The sequence below is a fragment of the Lithobates pipiens genome, unplaced genomic scaffold (assembly GCF_037356315.1).
Source record: "Lithobates pipiens isolate NorthernLeopardFrog02 unplaced genomic scaffold, aLitPip1_a1.2 Scaffold_8, whole genome shotgun sequence".
Classification (NCBI taxonomy): Eukaryota; Metazoa; Chordata; class Amphibia; order Anura; family Ranidae; genus Lithobates; species Lithobates pipiens.
This window is the reverse complement of record NW_027507903.1, coordinates 78,237,504-78,262,039: the sequence shown is the minus strand read 5'-3', so window position 1 is coordinate 78,262,039 and position 24,536 is coordinate 78,237,504. Positions and strand designations below refer to the sequence as shown.

Genomic DNA, 24,536 nt, shown 5'->3' with positions numbered 1-24,536 from the left:
CGAGTATAGGCCGACCCGAATATAAGCCGAGGCCCCCAATTTACCCCCAAAAAACTGGAAAACTTATTGACTCGTGTATAAGCCGAGGGTGAGACATGGCTGTCCATCCCTGTGTGTCCGTCCATCCCTGTGTGTGTGTCCGTCCATCCATCCCTGTGTGTGTGTCCATCCATCCATCCATCCATCCCTGTGTGTGTGTCCGTCCATCCATCCCTGTGTGTGTATCCATCCATCCATCCATCCCTGTGTGTGTGTGTGTGTGTGTATTCATCCATCCATCCATCCCTGTGTGTGTGTGTGTGTGTGTGTGTATCCATCCATCCATCCATCCATCCCTGTGTGTGTGTGTGTGTGTGTGTGTGTGTGTGTGTGTGTGTGTCCGTGCAGCCTTGTGTGTGTGTCCAGCCTACCTGTGTCCCAAGCCTCCGTCCCGAGCCGCCGTCGTCCCGAGCCTCCTCCGTCCCGTGCCTCCTCCGTCCCGTGCCTCCTCCGTCCCGTGCCTCCTCCGTCCCGTGCCTCCTCCGTCCCGTGTCGTGCCGATGGATCGCCGCTCCAGGATCGCCGCTCTTCTCGGCGGCCATTCTACAATTCAAAAGCCGCGCCTCCGCCTCCGCCTGTGATAGGCGGAACACTCAATTTCCCAGCAGCCTGTGTTCCGCCTATCACGGACATCCTCTCATACTCGTCCGTAGTATGAGAATGAGCGGATGTCCGTGATAGGCGGAACACTGACTGCTGGGAAATTCAGTGTTCCGCCTATCACAGGCGGAGGCGGAGAAGGAGGCGCGGCTTTTGAATTTTAATGTCCGCCGTCTGTCTGCTCGATACGCTGATCGAGCAGTCAGACAGCGGTGACTCGAGTATAAGCCGAGGGGGCACTTTCAGCCTCAAAAAAGAGGCTGAAAATCTCGGCTTATACTCGAGTATATACGGTACACAATAAGAATCATCACAAGTGGCATAAACACAATAGTGTGCAGAATATAGGGAAATAAATGATGCATCCCAGAACTTATTTAGAATAACTCACTGTCAGCCAAGGTACCCGGGATGAAATTGATCAAGGCATATAAGGGTAGATACAAGCAAGAACCCAAGGTCCTTGTGGCAAATGAATTTACCCAAAATAAAGTCAAATACTAGATAAAATTACCACTTCTTTCCCCCATAGCTTAAAAATAGAGGAATAAACACCCCTATTATGATGAAATATATGAAATGCACTGTAAATCTGCATTGCTAATGTTGAAAAAATGTTTGTCATATATGCCTATAATAAAATTCGACAAGGTCATATAACAAAAGAAAAATAGTGAGAAAAGTGCTTATCAGTGCAGATAAAAAATAGAGGACATGTGCAGGGATCCGACCATCTACATGGTCTTTCTGGGAGTGGAAGTGGTGGCCGGATCCTGGAACAGCCCTCTTATCCCCTTATAAAGGAGATAAATGAGACGGAAGGGACTGGAGCATGCTCTAGAATGGGGTACATCGGCCTGACATCAGTGCTCAAGGGCAAATACAGGGGAGGGGAGGAAGGAGAAACTGTTCCCTCTAGTGGAAGGGAAGGAAGGAGAAACTGCTGTCTCTAGTGGAGGAAAGAGAAACTGTTGCCTCTAGTGGATCCTCCCCTGTGCAGTCATGGGAGAGCCATCGCTTGCAAGCAAGATGGTCACCATGCTCATCCTGACGTTAGCATAGCAGCTGGCGCAAAGTGCAGGGCAATTATGCTGTTAGAGACAAAGCAGGGAAACCTCCACGATATATCTGGATGGTGGAGAGATTGATCACCACCCCAAGACTAGCCCTGCGATCCCCCAGTGCAAAACAGCTGCATCAGAGGGCCCCACGTGCCGAGCAGTGGCTCAGATCTCCAAACATCCCCACAAGTGCAAAACAGGCCATAGGCAGTGATAGCAAAGTACAAAAATGAATTGCAAAATACACTTAAAAATTACACCTCAATAAACAACAAAAAAACAATAATAAAGAAAGCATGTCTGCAAATTATGTTCACAAAAGACAAAAAACATAAATCCATATGCACAAAGTCCTCTCTGGCCTTGTAATGCCACGTACACACGGGCGGACTGTATGGCGTACTTAGTCCGTCGAAACACATTTCAGCGGACAGTCCGCTCGTGTGTGGGCTTCAGCGGACTTTTTCAGCGTGCAGTCCGGCGTACTAAGAATTTTTCGGATTTTTCGAAATTCTGTCCGTCGTACTTTGGTTTCAGCGGACAATCCGCTCGTCAGTATGCTAGTTCGACGGACTAAGAATGGCGCATGCCCAGAAAGGATTTACACGGCGGAAGGGTGCTTTGCTGTGTATTGGACTTCCTATTTCTAGTCCCGTCGTACGTGCTGTACACGTCATCGCGCAAGCTTTCGTCGGACTGTTTGGGTATCCGTGTGTGGTCAAGTCCGTTCAGTGGAAAGTATGACGGACTGTCCGTCGGATTGTATGACGGACTAAGTACGCCATACAGTCCGCTCGTGTGAACGCGGCATAAGAGACAAAGCATTACACACAGCTGGGGAGAACCTGTCTATCAGTATTTTATCTTTCCACCTATCTTAGAGGAATATCCTTCCAAAGATTGGAAATGTATGGCACTGTTAAGGCCAGGGGCAAAAGTTGCATTGAGCCTGAAAATCAAACTTAGCTTTTGTTGCAAAATAATTTTATCCCAGTCACTACCCTGGGGGTCCGGATGCACCCAGTCTAGTGCATTGAAGGTAACTATGGGAAATTTGTAATTGTGGACTTTTCCACGTGTCACCTAAGAGGAAATATAGATGTAATCTATAGAGAGAATCCACATTTTCCTCTAAGCCCTTGTACACACGGTTGGACTTTTCAACAACAAAATCTGTCGGATTTTGTTCCGAAACTGGTCTTGCATACACACGGTCGGACAAAGTTGTCGGAAAATCTGATCGTTCGGAACGTGATGACGTTATTTCGTTACGACGGGACTACGTTCAGGCTAGTAGCCAATAGCTTTGGTCTAGGAATTTGATCTGAGCATGCGTGGCACTTTGTCCGATTGGAAATCTTTACGAACAATCGGACAAAGTCCGATCGGATCATGTTGTCGGAAAATTTTATAGCCCAGCTCTAAAACTGTTGGTCGATTATTCCGACGGAAACAGTCCGATGGAGCCCACACACTGTCGGATTATCCGACAACATGATCCGGTCAGACATTTTCCGTCTGAATGTCCGACCATGTGTACAAGGGCTTAGAGTAGATTGAGGGTAAGAGGCAGAGCCTCTGGTACTCATAAACCCCGGACAGCTCATAGCAGGTCAAGGTCAGATGGCCAAAAGTGACCAAAGTAATTTTACGCAAGCAGCAGGAAAAGATCAAAGATCGGAATTCTAAGTGGCTCTATGCAAGCAAGAGAAGAAGCAGGAACATCCAGGAATACAGAGTGCATGCTCTCAATACCTCATCCATCAAATTAAGTTAGTGCTCACTGCATTAACCTTTCCTGCAGCAAACAAATTGGACGTGGGGAATAATGGCATATAGTGACTGATGAAAATGAGGAAGCTCCTGGTGCTTGACCAAATCAGACTACACACTACTGTAAGTCAGTCTTCAGACAGGTAAGTGCTAAGGCAATGCCAACAGCTTTTTACCTGGAAAGCACACCACAATTTATTTTACCAGAACTGAGTCTGGAAAGTGCCCTACATGGAACCCAGTACCTGAAGGTCATTTATAGACAAACCCTGCAATGTCCAGTTCAGCATAATACAGTTGTGGTACTCTAAAATCTAGACTACACTACACAGAAAAACAGCTGATTTATTATATGGGAAACTTACAGCAGCAGTCTAGATTTAAAAAAAAAAAAATGACAAAAGGAAAAGATCTTCCCTAAGTTTATGGCTAAGCTCCACCAATTGCCATCTCCTGTCCAATAAGAATACCTTTAATAACCACTGAGGAAGTCCACTAGTCAATGATAGGCCAATAAGAGTGAGCCAAAAGCAGCAGGAGGTGGGCTGAGCTGTGGTTGATGGGATGTAGTCTAAATTTGCATGTCAGAGTACCCTAACATTCTGGGTTTACAGGGCGCTCTGTTGAAAAGATGACTGCCACCTAGGGAAGACTTTATTGTAAGTGTTGGTTTTGTACTGTTAGTTATCACCACAAGTGCAATTTAATATTAATTTGACTAGGGAATGTGTGGGCACTGTGTAAGCAAGAACCCAGAGTTGCATGGTTTTCCCTAAATGTATATCACAGACTTATACTTCCAGAGTATGCGTTACATTTCAACAGAGTTTATCATGTAAATAATAAAATTGAATGTAAGCGGATGAATTTCAATAACAAATAGTTGCAGTGTAAGCAGTTGGATTTTTCTATTAAATTGAAAAAAAGTGCTATATTTGCTGTCACAAGCTTTTTTTAAATTTGCTGATTGTATATTTGGAGTTTCATTAAGAATAAAATAAAATCCTGCCGCTGTGAAAATGTTGTAAAAAGCAAACAGGGTTTTCATGTATGCAGAGTGTGGGACTCCAGAGCTTTGATTATGACTGGAGAAAATATTTTTTATAGCTTTCTCTGGATTTTAGTATTCCAGGATTGAACTCCATAGTTTGGAGATTTAAAAGTGCTTTGCGAGGGAAGAAATCTCCAAATGCAGTATCGAGGTGTTGCTGAAAATCAGCAGGGTGTGTGTTCCGATGCCCACAGCCCTTATAATGATAGGCTGGGCATAGTTCAGAGTTCCTGTTAGGAGACAGCTGTGCTTCACTCAATAGACAGGTCTGCCCTGTTGAGAGGACATGTGTCCTTCACCTGAAAGCCAGGAGGTCTCACGCTAGGGACAAAAGGCTTTTAGGTAGGGGCCAGGATATCCCATATTGAGAGGCAAGGGCATATGTCTATGAAGCCGGGTCCTGAGAGCCAGGAGAACCCAAGGAGCTGGGAGAGCTGAGACAGTGAGACAGTCTGAGGAACCAATGAACCAATGAAAAGCCAAAGGCCAACGTTTTTGCCCTGAGCAGCAGCACTGCTGAAGAGAGAGCCAGGTGGCTAGGTACTATTTTGACCATGTTTGTTTTGATAGCGAAGACTTCTGCATGGGAAACCCTAATGTAAGACCTTTGCTTTATTTATAAATAAAAGTGGGATGGCAAGACTTAAAACTACAGTTGGGACTGGCATGCCTCACTGCTGCTACCACTGAGCAAAACAACCCCCAATATCACTATCTATCTTTCTCTATGAACACAGTTTTTAATTCTGTCCAGCCAGTCTTGTGATTGACACATCACTTCGTTTCTTGGGTCACCTTACTGCTTTTTGGAAGTTTATGGTTATGGTGCATCACTGTTCATTTAAAATGAGTGTGATAGCTATGAATGAAGCTATGAACCGAGCTGCACTAGAAAATAGAGATATTCGTTTCAACTGCTTTTTTAGCTGTTCGCCTGGAGTCCCACTTTACAGTTAATTTGTAACGTGAATAACTGTTAAGGATATTTTGCTTTGCTCTAAAGAATTTAAAAGGGTCATTGTTCCTCATTTCCTGGCAGGAGACCTTTAATAAACTTTGGTGTGTGTTGTAGTATCTATTAGGCCAGCTTCCTATAGACTTCACAGCAAGAGGGATGGGAGTTACACAGAAAAATGCCTGGGGCTCAGTACACAGTACTTCTGTTTTAGTATGAATTGTGTTTGGTGGTATTTCCCAAACCTCAGAAGTTTTCTCTTGTTGTGAAACAAATAGGAAGCCAGAGACAGCATAGTGCATGACATTTATGTTATAGTAAAAGCTCTCTCTATGAAGCAAATGGCTACACTCCAGTTAAACATGAAAATTCTGAAATTGAAAACAGTTAAGAGACAACAGCCTGCCTCTCTGCCAAGTTATTTTAACACTGCCATTCACGTTGTGCAGCTGGCTGTCCTATTAGTTGAATTCCAAAGGCTGTAGGCATATGTAAAGTGGTACTAAACACACAACAGTAAAATCAGTCTGTATATGCAGTAAAGCAAGCTTGTTATACTCACTGTGGAACCTAAGGGGTTATTCCTCCGCACTGTGTAAAAAGGCTGTTTGATCCTGTCTCCTCTGATCCTCCCCTTCTTCCACTGTCCCCAATCTAGCTCCTGATAAGACAGAGCCTTTGGAGTCACTCTGCACATGCTCAGTTTGGTGTGTATTGCTAGAGAGTTTTTTTTCTTTGGGAGGGTGCATGTGATCAGCACAGGACCGATCAGCACTGTCCAGACAGAGGGTCAGTGGTCATGCAGCCTCATAGGACAGTCAGAGTAGAATGAAACCCCTCCTACAATCTTTACCTAGACACTGATAGAAGTCATAAGACTGATGCTGATGAGAAAAGGTATTTAACAGTTTATATTTCCTAAAATAATTGCATTTCCGTGTTTTGTGCAGTAGGGTAGACCAGATAGTGAATGCAGGGTCCTGGGTTTAGTAACACTTTACTAAGCGGTAGTAAACTCAGAAACTTTCAAATCCGCTGACAGACAGGCTTTTTATAACAGAAGGGAGCCTAGGGGTCTCTTCTGTCATACATGTCTGCCCTGCCTGTGAGCTGGTAATGTGATCTGAGCCACACATGCGCAACTCAGATCACATTTACAGCCCACTCTGCGTGCCTCAGCGATCTGTGACATCACATGGGCCTGGCCAATCAAGCGCCCAAAGATGCAAAACCCGGAATGATGCCCGGGTGAAGATGGAAGCGCCAGGGTCCAGGAAGAACCCCAGCAGTGCATTACTGGAGGGCTCTGTTTGTAGATAGGTCTGTCATAATGTATTAATATGCAGTGCAGACTAGTACATCCTGGCTTAAACTTGCATTATTGTATATTGTCATAGACAGGGCTGTCTTATCAAGCGGCACACCTGGACAGAGCCCGGGAGGCCCCAGATGCATATGGGGCTCCATCAGGGCTGGTTAGATCTAGAGTAATGCTGCTAACACTGCTAAGCTGGCATGGTGCACTGCACACAGAGTTTAACAGTAACTTTGTTAGCAGTGACGCGACGTGCACCTTCTGCCTGTAGTCCTCAGATGGTCACCATGGCTGATTGCTGGTGTGGGCGGATCGACGTGTGGCCCGACCGGGAGTCCAGGGAGTTTGTGGCTGGGAGCGGGTCTCACTGTCAGTGTGCTGTGCCATGCCATTCCTGTTACTCATTTCTGTTTCTCACTTGTACAAAACCTGTCAGATAATGAGAGACACAGGAATAGGAGCGCACAGTGCAGCGCGTTGAATAGGCTAATGACTCTGCTCCTCCTCCTCATGATCCACCCCATCCCTGCTATGCCTGCCCCGTCAGCCCTGCCCATACTCCACCCCTTGCTATGCACACAGAGAGCACTGTGAAAGGACTTTGTGTGTATGTGCAGGACAGAAGCCATATTAGAGTACACACACACTACAGCAGGCATATAGTTGTAGATCCTGGCTGGAGAATTGGTGAGTGTCCCTAAACAACCCCCACCCCCCCATTAATTGCAGATGGCCCTACCTCTGCTCTACTCCGAGTCTCTGATTGAGGGCTAGAGTTACATCCACATTGGCGATTAGATCCAGTGTACATTATAGCAGCAGTTCCTCCTGCAGCTGTCAGTGGGTACATGCGGCTGCTGACCCTGTTCACTATAGTGACCACTGTTGCATGCACTTTGTCTCTGTCCAGTAACAATCACCACAGGTAATCAATCGCTAACTGCGCAAAAAGCCATGAATAGGTTCAGCCACTGGTGACCTGTCGTTATAGTGAACAGAGCTGGTGGCTGCACCTCAGTGGGAATGCGTTTATTAAAGGTGCATTGGCACCGCCTCCTCTCTCCAGCCACGTCCCCTCTATTAATAATTATCTATTATTTAAGCACCTGATTAGAACCATAGGCTCTAATAGGCTTCAAAAAAAGGTGAACTCAGATTGCAAAGCATTGCGTTCGGAGTCCACCCAGATGTGTTAGAAAAGCGAATGAATATTCACGTTTTTAACACTGACCCGCCTCTCCACCAATCAGGTAGCATGGGTCTGATACCTGTCACCTGATTGGCTGGAAGGACAGGCGCTGCGATTGGACACCTATCAGATGCATGGAGGCCACAGCTTGCCACTTTAAGGTCCCACAGTTCACCTCCATCTCCCGCTGCCTGACCACCAAGATAGGGTAAGTGCCTGGCAGACAGCAAGCAGGTGGGGGGGGGGGTCACAGTGGCAACTTTTGATGGGCACAGTGGCTGCGTTTGATGGGCACAGTGGCGACAATTGATGGGCACAGTGATGCTGCAATTGATGTTTTTTTTCTGAATTTTTAAGTCGGTTTGCGCCCCCCAAAAAACATTTTCAGCTCCAGCCGCCACTGCTGCACCTACCTGCTGACAGCTGCTGAGCCCGCATGAGGAACTGCGTCAATTTGCACCTGTCCCAATCACCAGTGTGAACGTAGCCTAATGTACACTATATGCAGTGACAAAAATTTTACTGCATTGTAAAAGTGACTGTCACACCAAGAACACTCAGGAAACAACTGATTCCTATGTGTCCCATTCAAACTGAAACGCAGCATATGGCGGGTTCTTCAGCATTTTGCAATAAAATGCAGACATGCTGCATTTTATCACAGTACGCATGCCAAATCACACGGCAATGCAGCATGTCTCACTGCTGAACATTACTGTAATTTAAGTGTATGTTTTTTACACTCCAAATAAAGTTTATACAAAAAAATGGAGCCATGTGATGCGCTGAATTGCACAACACACTGCCCCCACAGTTGGCTATGAAGAGCTCTCGGTGTGGTGAATCATTCTGGCAGCTTTGCATTATGTGTCAATACAGCCTGAAAAAGGCTGCCACTACTCTGAAAAACAATTCACACTGTGATTTCTTTTTAGAGACATTTGTCAGGCAGTGAGGAAGCAATATCAGCTCCTCACCACTTGTTTTCCAAAGTGCTGCATCACCCCACCACAACCACGTGCATTGCACACGGTTGCAGGGCAGTTGCAGCACAACTATCAATTCTAATAAACAAATAATCTGATAACAAAATAAATTATTCTATCAACTATTTATACTTTAAGTCTTGAGAGTAGGTGCAAAAATTGGGACAGGCTTGTAGGGGCCCCAGAGCAATACTTTGCCCAGGGGCCCATGATGCTGTTAAGATGGCCCTGGTCACAGAGACTTTAGGACAAATTTAAATGCCTGTTAGGAAAATTAAACTGACCAAAAAAGGTCTCTCTGAAAAAGAAGAGAGTAACAACTGTAAAATAATGGATATTCAATTGTATGATCAGACAAGAAGTAATGCTGCGTACACACGATCTGATTTTCCAACGTGCAATTTTGGATGTGAGCTTTCTGGCGGAAAGTCCGACTGTGTTGCCCCATTGGACAATTGTTGTCGGACTTTCCACCAACAAATGTTGGCTAGCATGTTCTCAAATTTTCTGCCAACAAATGTGTGTTGTCGGACTTTCAGATCTTGTGTACACAAGTCAGTCGGACAAAAGTCCAAAGTGCACACACGCATGCTCAGAATCAATGCTCACCAAACAAGACATTAGCAGAAGGAACCCAAAGGGTGGCACATGACTATTGAACTTCCTTTTTACTGGCTTGCTATGTCTTGTACGTCACTACATTCGTAATTGTTGGCCAACATTTGTGTGACCGTGTTTATGCAAGACAAGTTGGAGCCAACAACCATCGGAAAAAAAATCACGGTTTTGTTGCCAGAAAGTCCGATCGTGTCTACGGGCATAATTGTAACCTGCAGTTCACTAAACTAAGTGCAAAGACTGACAATGCATGCATCAGACCTCTTTCTCTCTGGGTGAGAAGTGGGGTCTACTGACATACAGTATCTCCTTACTATCATGCTGTAACCTTGGAGGTGATGACTGACAGCACTATCTCCTGACAACACCAATAGGGTTGGCAAAATAGGCATGAAGATGTCACTGATCTGTGGAACTAGGAGGCATAGATAGGAGAGCCGGTGTCCTGTCAGATAGTGTCCCCCGTCGGATAGTGTCCGCTGTGTACTGTGCAGATTCCGAAAATAGCGGAAGATGAATGGCGCCTGCGCTGTGAGTCCAGGTTCTAGCCCCACCATTGGATGGTGGGGCTTGCACCTCAACTCATGGCACAGGCGCTGTTTATCTTCCGAGATTTTCCAAATCTCTTTCTGCTCCATACTGCGGAAGTGCTGCGCCTGCGCAGTATGGGGTGGACACTTTTAGATGGCCGGACTCTATATGTCACAACACCGGCAATCACAGCTGCAGATACAGCAGCATAGCATTATGGTTGATGGCCCTCTACAGGAAATGTGGATTCCATGCCTACACTGACAGGATAAACATGTTACTAATCACAATGAAAGATAAACCTACACATGATGTTGCAACAGTTTAGAAAGGAGAACTCACATATGCAATGCTTTTTCATTTTCAGTGGAGTTTCACTTTAAAGACCTTGACTGAACTCACTTAATTTACATATTTTCCCTGCATTTGTTTTTAATGTTTGTAATTGTTCTATTTGCACTCTCATGGGAGAAGAAATAGCACACTATTCAGTGTAAGGTCTTTCTACTAATTAAGAAGTGCAATACATTGTTCTCCTAAATTGCCCATTCATCTCTATCTTTAGGTTTGTCTAGTTTGTACCTGCAGAGAAGTGTAAACACTATATTAAGGTATTGGATAGGAGACAGGGATTCCTCCTTGGTTAGTTTATATGGATATTCAATTTTCTTTATCTATATGAGCTCAGCAGAATGTAACAAACACAATACTGACCTGGGGGAATCTTGGCAATTTAATTTAGTGCACCATTCTCAATAATACATCTGTTATACTTCCATGTCAGAGCTAATTTTAACTATGGCGTGCTTCTCATCACTATTAAAGCCCTTATATTCTAAATGACCAGGTAATGCTTATTTAGAAGTACAAACAGCGAGTGATACATAATGGCTATATCAAAACTGCTTGAAGCATAAGCGATAATGAGATCTTTTTGGTAAGCAGTTCTCTGCCATGTACATTTTCCAGTGCAATATGAATCTCCTTAAAGCGGAGTTCTAGCCTGGGTGAAAAAAAATAAAATAAAAGCCAGCAGCTACAAATACTGTAGCTGCTGACTTTTAATATAAGGAGACTTACCTGTCCAGGGAGCCTGTGATGTTGGCCCCCAAAGCCAACCCGTCCATCGGCTCCAGGTGCAGGTGCCGTCCTCCTTACTAAGGGAAACAGGAAGTGATGCCTTGTGACGTCACAGCCTGTTTCCTACTGTGCATGCACGAGTTGTGCTGCACTGTCTGAATGGTCCCACTGAATTCTGGGTGCTGTGTCTCCCCTAGAAGTCAGCGCAGGGGGGAGGGGGGTAGGAGGAGGGGCCAGAAGTTTTGTAGATCGCCGCACAACGAGAGGGTACGAATGAGAGAAGCTTCCACTTTTGGGTGGAACTTCACTTTAAAGAGAAAGGATTGGTTGTACTGTATTTATACGTGTGTGTAGATTTGTATAGTATATATGTATAGTATAGATCAATATCTCTTCTTAGTGCCTTTAATTATGCCCTAATATGACATCAAATTGGAACCCATTAAGAGGAACTTGCTCTGAACGCATTTAAACAGCTTTCTGTATTTTTAATACAATTTTTCATACTTATTTAGGTTGAAGTAACATTAAACAAAGTAATTTGACATGGCAGTAATGGTCTCAGTTTTATTTCAGACCTGTCTTATATGTATTTTTTTATATATTTTTTTTACTAAAATAGTGAGCAAAATGTTTGATGTATAATGCTGCAATAGCAAAGTAAAAAAAAAAAAACTGATTAGATTCAAAAAGTCTGTTTAGCAAAATGCAAGATCTCTTAAAAAGTGAATTATATTTATTTTAATGTATTTATTTTATGTATTATGATATTTACTGTCAATTTCCATTTGAGAAAACAATATATAGAACAGACCCTGGTGGCCCGCATTGCCAGTCCAAAGGTCATAATTTTTCCCTTTCACCTGGACATTGCAATGTCCTCTCTAACCTGCTTCCAAACCTATAAATAAATAATATGAAATCACCTTACAATTATTTTGACATCTAAATATTCTATTATAAAAAATATCGTCATAAGTAACCCCTCCATGAAGAAGGTAAAACAAATCCTTCAACTTTGACATGTATTAGTAAATCTGTACATATCATTACAACTATTTAGTGTATTCAGGTGACCTATACCTTGTTTTGTTCAGGATAAATTGTCTTTCATTTGGTGGTAAATGGTAATGGATATCTCTTTTTTTTCCTTACCAAAGGAAACTGGCACAAATAAGTAAATTTTTTTCATATTGGCTGTATATTTTTTGCCATTACCATTACCTACTACCAAAGAACAACCCCAAAAAAATGTCCTGCTCCTAACGATCACAGCAACAGCACACACAGGTGCATCTCATAAAATTAGAATTTATTAAAAAAGTTAATTTATTTTAGTAACTCAAGTGAATTATGGCTTACAGATAATGAAAACCCCAAATTCAGTACTCAGAAAAATAGATTATTACATAAAACCAATAAAAAAGGATTTTTAATACAGTAATGTTGGCTTACTGAAAAGTATGTCCATGTACAGTATATGCACTCAATACTTGGTCGGGGCTTCTTTTGAATGAATTATTGCATTAATGCAGCGTGGCATGGAGGCAACAGCGGTGTTATGGAAGCCTAGGTTGCTTTGATATCAGCCTTCAGCTCATCTGCATTGTTGGGTCTGGTGTCTCTCATCTTCCTCTTGACAGTACCCTACAGATTCTCAATGGGGTTTAGGTCAGGATAGTTTGCTGGCCAATCAAGCACAGTGATACCATGATCAATAAACAAGGTATTTGTACTTTTGGCAGTGTGGGCAGGTACCAAGTCCTGCTGGCAAATGAAATCAGCATCTCCATAAAGCTGGTCAGCAGAGGGAAGCATAAAGTGCTCTAGAATTTCCAGACAGAGGACTGAGCTGATTTTGGACTTGATAAAACACAGTGGGAAAATTCCAGCAGATGACATGGCTCCCCAAATCATCACTGACTGTGGAAACTTCACACTGGAATTCATGCAACTTGGATCATGTGCCTCTCCACTCTTCCTCAAGACTCTGGGACCTCTATTTCCAAATGAAATGCAACATTTTCCATAGTCTGTTTCCAATACCAAAGAAAAGCAGGGCCAAAGAATGTTAAAACTGCCATACGATCACACTCATCTCACACGCTAGCAAGGTTATGCTGAAAATTCTACAAAATAGGCTTCAGCAGCATGTGAATCGAGAGCTACCACAAGTACAAGCTGGATTTCAAAGAGGCAGATGAACTGGAGATTAAATTGTCAACATTCGCTGGATCATGGAGAAAGGAAGGGAGTTCCAGAAAATTGTTTACTTCTACTTTATTGACTACAGTAAAGCCTTTGATTGTGCAGATCCCAACAAGATGTGGCAAATACTGAAAGAGATGAGAATGCCAGACCACCTCACCTGTCTTCTGAAAAACCTGTATGCAAGTCTAGAAGCAACAGTTAGAACAGGTAATGGAACAACTGAATGGTTTCAAATTATTTAACTTATATGCAGAGCACATCATGCGAAATGCCAGGATCGACAAATCACAAGCCGGAAATTAAGATCACAGGAAGAAATATCAACATGAGATATGCAGAAAATACCACACTAATGGCATTAAGTGAAGAAGAAGTAAAGAGTCTCTTAATAAAGGTAAAAGAGTAGAGCGCAAAAGCTGGTCTGAAGCTGAATATTACGAAAACTAAGATGATGGCAACCGGTCCCATCACTCCTTGGCAAATAGGAAAATAAATGGAAAGAGTGACAGTTTTTTATCTTGCTAGGCTCCAAGATCACGGAAGATGGTGACTGTAGCCATGAAATTAGGAGACGCTTGCTTCTTGGGAGGAAATCAATGACAAACCTAGACCACATTATAATAAGCAGAGACATCACCCAACTGAAAAAGTACCGTATAATCAAAGCTATGGTATTCACTGTATTAACCTATGACTGTAAAAGTTGGACCATAAAGAAGGCTGAATGGCAAAAAATGGATGCTTTTGAACTATGGTGTTGGGGAAGACTGTTGAAAGTCCCCTGAAAGGCAAGAAGATCAAACCAGTTAATCTTGAGCCTAGGTTCACACTGTAGCGATGCAGGACCCAGCATGACTACAGTGACGGTTCCCACATCGCATCTCTCCCTCAGGCAGTTCACACTGCCCTCTGCGAACCACTGCGGGTATCAATACAATGTTAATGACACCCCCAGATCAGTTCACAGATCACAGTGCGAACTGTGAACTTGCACAGGAATCAGATCGCATGGGTGAAAACACCCATGCGATCCGATTCCAATGCACAGACATTGCATGCTATCAGCACCGCAGTGTGGGTGTGAATATCATGCAATGTCTGTGTTTGCACAACTGTGAACCCAGGCTGAAGGAAATCAACCCTGAATATTCACTGGAAGGAAAGATCCTGAAGCTAAAACTCAAATACGTTGGCCACCTAATATGAAGAGAGGACTCATTGGAAAAGACAATGATGCTGGGAAAAATAGAAGGAAAAAAGAAAGTGGATGACAGAAAACAAGATGGATAGATAGCATAATCAAAACAATGAACATGAATTAAGCAAGCTCCGGGAGGCAGTGGAGGGCATAAAAACCTGGCACGCTATGGTCCATGAGGTCATGAAGAGTCAGACATGACTGAACAACAACAAGCTGTAATCATCAAAATGAAAAGAAAGAAATGCTTGAAATATATCACTCTGTGTGTAACACATCTATATAAAATATATGAGTTTCACTTTTTGAATTGAATAACTGAAATAAATTAACTTTTTGATGATATTCTAATTTTATGAGATGCACCTGTATGTGTATATTATTTATTGTTTGTACCCTCAGTAGAGCTCAGGAACAATAGTGCACATTTTGTTTTTTTTATCTTACATAAAACACATTGATACTAATTGATCCTAAACTTGACCATAACCCTAACCTAGATCAAACCCCAATCTAACTATTATTTATTTTATTATTAATATTTACAAATACACTTATTTTTGTTTGCAATTTTCTCCTCTAGCAAGGAGATTGAGATACAATATACCTTTTTTTCCACCCAAGAGGAAAAAACAGCACTGGAGAGGGCTGTATAGTGACTGATCACTGTGAAAGGCGATCAGAGGTTATCACAGCGATCAGATGTTCCCGATCGTTGGTACAGGACCTGGCACTTTCAGTGAGAGTCTGGTCTCTGTGCTGTGTATATATGCAGCCCCACAAATAAAGACCCACTTTTGGGAGGTTGCATATTTGTGTAAGTCAGCGGGAAGGGGTTGAAGCTAAATTACAGATATGGATATTTTTGCATATTTACATTTAGCAGGGCAGTCACTTGGCATGGGACCCAGAAGCCAACAGCAGTAAATTTTGTAGTAGAACCTACTACAGGGTTTTCCAGCTTCCACAGGAATTGGCCAGGTTTGGCACATGTATAGTTAAATTGGTCCAAGTTGGTCTAACGTAAAAATGCAAAAAATATCAGTATCAGGAATTTCATGTTTAACCACATGCTGCCCGACATATAGCAGAATGATGGCGGCAAAGTGGTTGTGATATCCTGACCGGACATCATATGACATGATCAGGATAACACAGCCGGCGCATGCAGCGTGGCGATCGGAGGTACTGTGTGTCAGTCTGACACACCGCAACTCCAATTGTGATATGAAGCCTCTGTCAGAAGCTTCTTACCACGTGATCAGATGTGATCAATCACAGCTGTTCATCGCGTTTCCTTGGTTCATGCTGACAGGGAGAGACAATCGGTGGCTCTCCCTGTCAGAGGGGGGGTCTGTGCTGATAATAAACGCTGATCAGTGCCCACAACAGTGCCAATCAGTGCCCAAAAAAGTGTCAATCAGTGCCCAATCAGTAATGCCTGTCAGTTCCCCAGCAAAGTACCAATCAGTGCCACTCAGTAATGCCTGTCAGTAGCTCCTCATCAGTGCTGCCTATCCAGTGCCAACTATCAGTGCCCATCAGTGCCGCCTATCAGTGCAGTCAGTGACACCTATTAGTGCCACCTATCAGTGCTGCCTAGCAGTGTCGCCCCCATTCGATCAAACCCCCCACTCGGTCGTTCGGCGAACAAACTCCGACGGTTGCTCGCCTATCCATCCAACCACCAGCCCTGCATTTATGCCTTCAAGGTCTGGGGCAGCTTCGGTTGCTTTCTCCTGCATCTCCTCCTCGGCAGTTCCCCCTCTGCTTCTGCTCTCGGCAAAGATGGTTGCTTCTCCTCTCAGCCAATCGGGTCTCAGACCCCTCTTCCTGATTATCAGGGAGGAAAAGCAGGAAGATAATAGCGAATATTAATTCGCTATTGTCACACAACTAGGTGGGCTCGGGAGCAGTGCTCTTCACCCAGAGCCCACCCTTTTTTAAGCCAGTTAGAGCCTCAGGCCCTAATCATGTGCCTCACAAAAAAAAAACATTGAAATCCATGTGTCCAGTAATCTGCATGTAGATTAGGGGCTGCATGCATGGATTTAATGAAGCGGTCACCACTGCTTATGTTCAGAATTATATAAGTATAAGCAGTGTTGTGCAAACTCACTTATATATAGTGCATAATATAAATCTCAAATAACATCAATGTAAACATATATTAAGCAATACATCAGCTATAAAGTGCATATATCAGAAAATTAATCAACTATAAAGTGCATAATAATAGTACAGTCCATGGACAAATAAATATGTGATGATAAATGTGTATTAATTCATTTTCCAATGGTGACATCCACGTACTTCTAAAGGAAGAAAACGGTGTAAACTGTATATATAAGTGGTATACTTCCACCTCCTTGTGACACCAATGTGCTCACAGAACTCTCACCTCCTTGTGTAATCAATTGTGACTTTTAATTACACTGATATCCTTTTGGGTGAAGAACCACTGATCTAAGCCCGGTCCTGGATCTGTCAGTTATGCCCAGGTGATGTGTGGCAATAGTCCCTTTAAGGCTCCTTCTGCCACTCTCATCCATATATTAGGGTAGGACTAAATAATCTCCCATAATGTAGTACTTACAATCAGTGAATTTATTTAAAAATAGTAACTCCATCAATAATGAGTAAAATATGCCTTGGTAAATCAAGTATATATCCAGCATTAGGGTTTCCAAAATCACTTCCGGTCTGGGATGCCCTATGCGCTGCGTTACGCCATGTCACATGACTTCATCAGGGGAACCAGACTGGCTGTATTAGCTATCACTTATCTAGTGGAGACCGGAAATAGCTTGGCAGACATTTTGTTGTATTTGCCATTGACGATCAGAGGCAGACATTTTTTTATATGATTCAGGTCAATGAAAATAAACTATAGAGGTCACAGAGACCTATTCTGAAGTGGCCTATATTGCTGCAGCTGGATAAACATTTGTGTTCTAAATTGGGTAAACAATAAGATACCATATTTAATCAACCTCATGATTAGAGGATGAACAGTTCTGCCCAAAGAAGACACCACACCAATCCTAAATATTATTATACTACACTAAAGAGAGATCCTGGCCTCTACAGGCAACACAATTACTTGATTGAGATTGTTTCCATTATGAAAGGCTTGATTTATAGGACACACTTATTTACCAGGAGCTCAACTTCATGATCCTTTCCACATCACACACCCTTTATGCAATGTATTTGAAGCATGATTCATTTGCAATCACTATTGCGGAAAATGAGCCAAGAAGCCAGCAGGTTAGCATCTATAATAGATGGAAGAATGACTTCAAAACAGTATAACAGTGGAACACAAATAGTGGCAGCATCACAATCACACAGTAATGATTACCTGAGTTTGCAAACATACATGATTACTGAATGCAGCTTCAGGAAGCACGAGAGCTTCCAGCAGGGAGAAAGAGCTAGTCGCATATTTCTCACTTTTAGCGCTCATTAGGATGAAGAATGACAGTGTCAGGAAATCTGACATCCTTCTTTTATCTCTCCTCTTTCACCATCTTACTCTGAAGTAGTAAAAAGGTTTTGCATTATTTAGAATATTTGACTAACAATCAGCGTACTGGTTTAGGGATGCTTCTGATTGCTCAACCATACTACCTGTGATTTTCCACTTAATTAATAAAGGCATAGACAGAAACGCTGATATCACAACTGTAACTAATCCACAGCATGCGTTCTGAACTTGCTAGTGTATCTGAATTCCTAGCTTCCCTTTAAGCCCTTCTAGAAAATGTTACATCACTGCTTATAAGGAACAGCTATACAAAACTCAGTTTGCAAAGCAGCCTGAAGAGTTTCTGCAGGGAGTTTTCTGTTATTTATACTGTATAGGTCATGATGAATGCATATCCTATAAAACAAGCTAATTGTAATAATCTCTAATCAGTATAGTACATGATAAATAAGAAAAGTATTTTTGCCATACCCTAAGATCTCTCAATATGGAACTGGGCTAAAATAATAAATGCCCCTACACTTTCAGTACACATCATGTGAAGAGGAAATAGGAGACAAACTGAGGATGATTTACTAAAGATAGATAAACTGTGTACTTTGCAAGCAGTGGCGGCCAGTGGAAATCTTTTTTGGGGGGGGCAGAAAACAGTATGCCAACCCCCCGGTTGGTCAGTCGGTAGCGCTTACCCCATCACCGGTGGCTTCCCCTGCTTGGTGGTGTCCTCTCATTCTGCTGCTTTCCATGGGTCATCACGGCGGCGGCTTCTGTTCCCTCCCTCCTCCTCGGTGGCCGATCGGGTGTCTTCTCTTTTCAGCCTATCAGGAAATGGGTCTCACACCAGCTTCTGATTAGCTGGATTGCGGATCAGTGTTTCAACTGTGAACATTCATTCACCATTGTAACACACCTGGGTGGGATCAGACCGCATTCTCTGTGACCCAAGCCAACCCTATTTTGAAGCCTATTAGAGCCTCTGGCTCCAATCAGGTGCTTAAAAAAAACCCTGACCACTGTAATTGATGCGCCCAGTGCCCTGAAAGGGTCTGGACACATGAATATTGGGCGGCCGAAACAGCCAAAGATAGATTCATGCTATGCATGAATCTATCCATTGCATATAAGGGGTGCATATAGGATCTGGCATGGAGAGAGGGGGCGGTGCCTGGGTGCCCCTAATTGCAGGCTGCCACTGTATGCAAGTGTAGCTGCTCCAGAGCTTAGTAAATGAGGGGAAGCTTTGCTGACTTTCATCATACAATCATGTTCAATCAAAAATGTTTTTTTTTAATATATTTTCCTTGCATGTGAATGTAAATCCTTTGCATAGTGAAGCTTTACCTCATTTACTAAGCTCTGGAGCAACTGCACTTGCAAAGTGCACAGTCTATTTCCCATTAGTAAATTAATATTTTGTATGTCCCAGTGCCTGCAATAAGCCAGGGAGTAATGGAGAGTGTCATTGTTCAATACCAATTTCAAATTGCAGAACATGATGAGTGCCTTCCATTTCTTAGGAGAAGTCCCAGCCCCCACCTGACCCATATCCACTATAAATGGTCCTCTAGGTCTCACAGTGTCCTTGTAAACCTATACAGCCTGTACAAATGATAACCCACCCTCTATGAACAACTTGAGGTGGAAAACCAGCCTTACCATTGGCATTGCACAGTTGTACCGGCTCCTTTCCTCTACTGAAACAGCTTACTGTGATTTCATTGCACATTGTGAGCTTTGACACAGTACACATTAGAAACTAAAGTAAGCCAGACAAAATGCCCACCTCATTTCCTGGCTGAAGGGCATCCACAAACAACACATTTTTTTTCCTCCCCAAACTTACTATCCCTGACTCATTCATTTTATTCATTTGATTTCAGTTCTTTCAAGCATGATGTTTTAGCATCACATGTGGGCATTAACTGCCTAGGAATTCCTGATACTCTTTCAGCAAGGCATTTTGGCAACTGCATAACTCCTGCCAAGACCAAGCCCACTGCTTCCATCTGGGCTGTGGGCTCTTGGGAAGAATACTGGCAGAGTGTTGTGATGTTTTCAGGAAGCTGTATACAGGAGCCTGCCAGTCCACCCAGCCAACCATGATCTGCCTGTGATGCATAGAGATGCGATCACTGGGTCTAAAGAAGTTGTGTCATAAAAAACAGAATTATTTTATTTATAATTTACCTTTTGCATGTTGAGGAGAGGGGAAAGAAAAAAACAGGGAAGGCAAAATATAAGCAGATTAACCTGTTATGGACCATCCCATGCAGATATACTGTGGCAGGGCGGTCCTCCTGCATGAAACCACGTACCTGTACGTGATTCCTTTCACTGGGTCTAGGGCGCACGCATGCCACCAGCCATCCGCTACCACTGTGATTTAACACACCGATCGTTCTCAGGAGAGGCAGAATGGCAGTCTGCCTATGTAAACAAGGCAGACTGCCGTTATGTGAAAGGGAAAGATGGAGATCTTGTGTTCCTGCTAAGCAGAAAGACAGATCTCTGTTTTCCCTCAGTCAAAACATTCTCCATAGAATTAGAAAGCACTCCCTTTGATTGCCCCTTATGTTTACCCCTTTCCTGCCAGTGTCATTAGTACAGTGACAGAGCATTTTTTTTTAGCACCGATCACTGTATTATTGTCAATGGTCCCCAAAAAAGTGTCAATTAATGTCAGATTTGATTGCCGCAATGTCGCAGTCGCGCTAAAAATCACAGATCGCCGCTATTACTAGTAAAAAAATAAATAAATAAATAATTATATCCCATCGTTTGTAGACACTATAAATTTTGCGCAAACCAATTACTATACGCTTATTGGGAATTTTTTTACCAAAAATTTGTAGCAGAATACATATTGACCTAAATTGATGAAGAAATGTAATTGTTATTTTTTATTGGGTATGTATTACAGTATAAAGTAAAAAATATTGTTTTTTTTTTGTTTTTTTGTTTTTTTTTGGCCTTTTTTGTTTCTATGCAAAAAATAAAAACCGCAGAGATGATCAAATACCACCAAAAGAAAGCTCTATTTGTGAGAAAAAAAAAGGACATTGATTTTATTTGGGTACAGTGTTGCACAACCGCGCAATTGTCAGTAAAGTAACACGGTGCCATATCGCAAAAAAATGGCCTGGTCATGAAATCATATATGGTTACTGTACGGAGTAGACGTTTCTTGGCCAGACAGCATTTTTTTTCAGCTAACACATTAAAGAAACTTGATTGGCATTAAACGATCACATGCCATTTGGTGTTATAGTTTGCTTTCAACACATGTCCATATTTCCGTTGCAAGACCAGCAGGGAGAAGACACAGATCTTGAAAGCTTGGCGTCATGTTTTTCAATGACTATATGCTGCAAAGCTGTTTTTAATCAGGGTATAGCATCATGATTAATAGAATGTTTTGTATTACATGACCTATCTTTTTGAATAATAGGAATCTAGCTCTGCGAAAGACAAAATTAGACCAGTCTTGTTAAGTAGCTAAATATTTTCACTCACTTCCCAGGGACAACATAATCACCAGGACAGAAAGTGAAGAATAATGCGTAATAAGTAGGGATAAGCTCAGACATGTTTGAATAGTCCAAACCTGCCTGAGCTATTCTGCCAGGAAGCTGTCACTGTGGACTGCCAACCATAAGTGGCCAAGACATGCTCTGCCCCACAGCCACACATATGCAAGGGGTATGTATACGTGTGGCAGGGAAGGTCTCTGTTGCTTATTATTGGTGGTCTGTAGTGAGCGCTTTCTGGTGGGATATCTCAGGCTGGTGTGGACTAGTACCTGAACGTGCCTGAGCTCATCCCTGATCAGGGCCAAAGATGGGTCTATCCAAAAAAATAAAAAAATAAAAAGTCTGGCAAAGTTACACTTGTTAGTGATAAAATGAGCCACAGTAACGTTAGCTTTTCAGGAGAGTTGTATTTTCACAAAGGCAACAATAGGTGATAGTTGCCTTAAAATATTTTATCCAAGGTTACTTATTTATTCTAAGCACAAGAGTATGGTTTATCCAATGAAAATATGTGATTCCATGATATAATCAAAGTGAACAATCTGAAGCATAGATGAAAAGAACATCCATCATGTTTTGCTAGACTGAACACTGAACACCTATGTCTGCTCTTCTGAGGCCAGTGTGTACTAGGAGCCATAATAGAAGTTAGCTGGCCATTATAAATCAATAGTCACTATTACAGAATCCTACCTTTTCCATTACAATATATGATACCTAGGGGGATATTCTTCTAGCTAACAACATCTGTGACATTGCTGGGTATAAGGAAATAAAGCAATATAAAATAAAAGATACAACCCACAATTTCAATTCATCTACTTTATAATAATTAGAGTGGTACAAGGATTTTACTTTAGATTTCAGCTTTGATTCTAAAGATACACCATAGTCTATAGAAGGGTGACTTTTTTTTCAGACTAGAGGTTTTTCAGGGTAAGGTGAAGCAGTTGTGCTGAAATGAGATCTGGCACATGTGGTCACATCTAAAAACAGCCCTATGTTTTTTATTCATTTTCCTTTCGGATTAATAAAGTATTCTGAATCTGAATGCCTATGAGCCATCCAACACAGAGCAAGATTTGACTTACTTGGCTGAAATCTGTCATTCCTTTGATGCCGCGTACACATGAGCGAATTGTCCGGCGTACTTAGTCCGGCAAACAATCCGGCGGATAGTCCGGCGGACTTTCTACGGAATGGACTTGGACACACAGAAAGTCCGGCGTTTGCTAGCGCGATGACGTACAGCACGTACGACTGGACTAGAAAAAGGAAGTTCAATAGCCAGTAGCCAATAGCTTCCTTTTTCGTACTTGCTTCTGAGCATGCGTCATTCTTAGTCCGCCGTACTAGCATACTGACGAACGTATTGTCCGCTGAAACCCAAGTCCGATGGGAAGATTGGAGTGCAAAAATACTTTCTTAGTCTGCTGGACTTCACGCTGGAAAACTCCACTGAAGCTCACACACGATCAAATTGTCCACTAAAATGCGTTTCGGCGGACTAAGTACGCCGGACAATCTGATCGTGTGTACGCGGTATGAGATTAAATGAGAAGTATGGCCAAAGAAGTATGGATCTGTCCAGATGGCTGACTGACAGCTGGCTCAGGCTCTCAGCACGCTGCTGAGAGCCTGAGCCAACAACTTCCATCCCTCCTACGCCCCGGTGCTCCAGGGACCACTGAAGGGGCAAATTAGAGATCCAGGGACTACAGTCACCGCTCTCTGCTCAGTGAAGACCAATAACTTTTTGACCATGTGCTAGAGCCAGTGGGGAACAGCCACGTAGGTGAGTATGTCGATTTATTTTCTTTCTTTAATCTCACGCTTCTCTTTTTTTATCATGTCTCTTTTAACACGGAATGATTATTTCTATGCCCTTAGACTGCAATCTCAGGTAAACAGGAACCAGGAACAGAAGAGAGGGGAAATCTCATACAGCAAAAAGACTAATGTGACTCTTTCCCATTCTATCCAATACTAAAATGTGGTTGAAGATAGAGTTTAATTGCTCTTTGCTTAAAAATAAGCTGGCTCTCAAAGTGCTGTCTTGACATTTGTGACTCTTAGGCCGCGTACACGCGGGCGGACTGTTCGCCCAACTTTGTCCGCTGAACAGTGTTTCAGCGGACAGTCCGCTCGTGTGTGGGCTTCAGCGGACAGTTTCAGCGGACAGTCTGTCGAACAAAGTTTTTCAGAATTTCCGTAAGACAGTCCGCTGAAACTTGGTTTCAGCGGACAGTCCGCTCGTGTGTAGGCTTGTTCGACAAACTACGTTTCGCGCATGCTCAGAAAGGATTTACACGGCGAAGGTTGCATTGCAGTGTATTGGACGTCGAATTTCTCGTCCCGTCGTACGTGCCGTTCACGTCATCGCGCACGCTTTCAGCGGACTGTTCGTTCATCGTGTGTGGTCAAGTCCGTTCATGCAAATTTTGAGCGGACTGTTTGTCGGATTGTTTGACGAACAAAGTTGGGCGAACAGTCCGCCCGTGTGTATGCGGCCTTAGAAGCAAGTAGATATGTCTAACATCACCCTAAAGTAACGGCATAAAAATACGCATCAGTCTTTTTACAGCAGTTCTTAAAATTCTTGAGTGTAAACACAGGTCAGCACCCTGTAGATTTGTAGCAGTTTATGATTGATGAATGCATTCAGTTTTTAGTACTCACTGGTTTAAAATAGGTGTGTAGGAAGTCTTATCTTCATCAATGATAGTGACCATAAGAGTAATGAGGTTTCCCCAAAAATCCAAGTTTTTAATTGTTGGACCTTGTTCTTCTCTTGGAAGGTCTTGCTTCTTACCCTATAAAATATTATAAATAAACATATTAATATTGAATCACGTAATACTTTTTGAAAGTGACTGCATAGGGTTAAAACACAGTATTGTACTCCCTGC

At 42.8% G+C, this 24,536-nt stretch overlaps 1 protein-coding gene across 1 annotated transcript in view; it reads right to left on the bottom strand.

Annotated features, from left to right (window-relative positions):
• Window positions 1–24,536, bottom strand: part of UNC13C (unc-13 homolog C) — an 857,791-nt gene that overhangs the window by 313,096 nt on the left and 520,159 nt on the right. Inside the window, exon 19 of the mRNA XM_077472480.1 lies at window positions 24,307–24,440. Coding sequence (XP_077328606.1) covers window positions 24,307–24,440 — 134 coding nt within the window. The remainder of the gene's footprint in view (window positions 1–24,306; window positions 24,441–24,536) is intronic.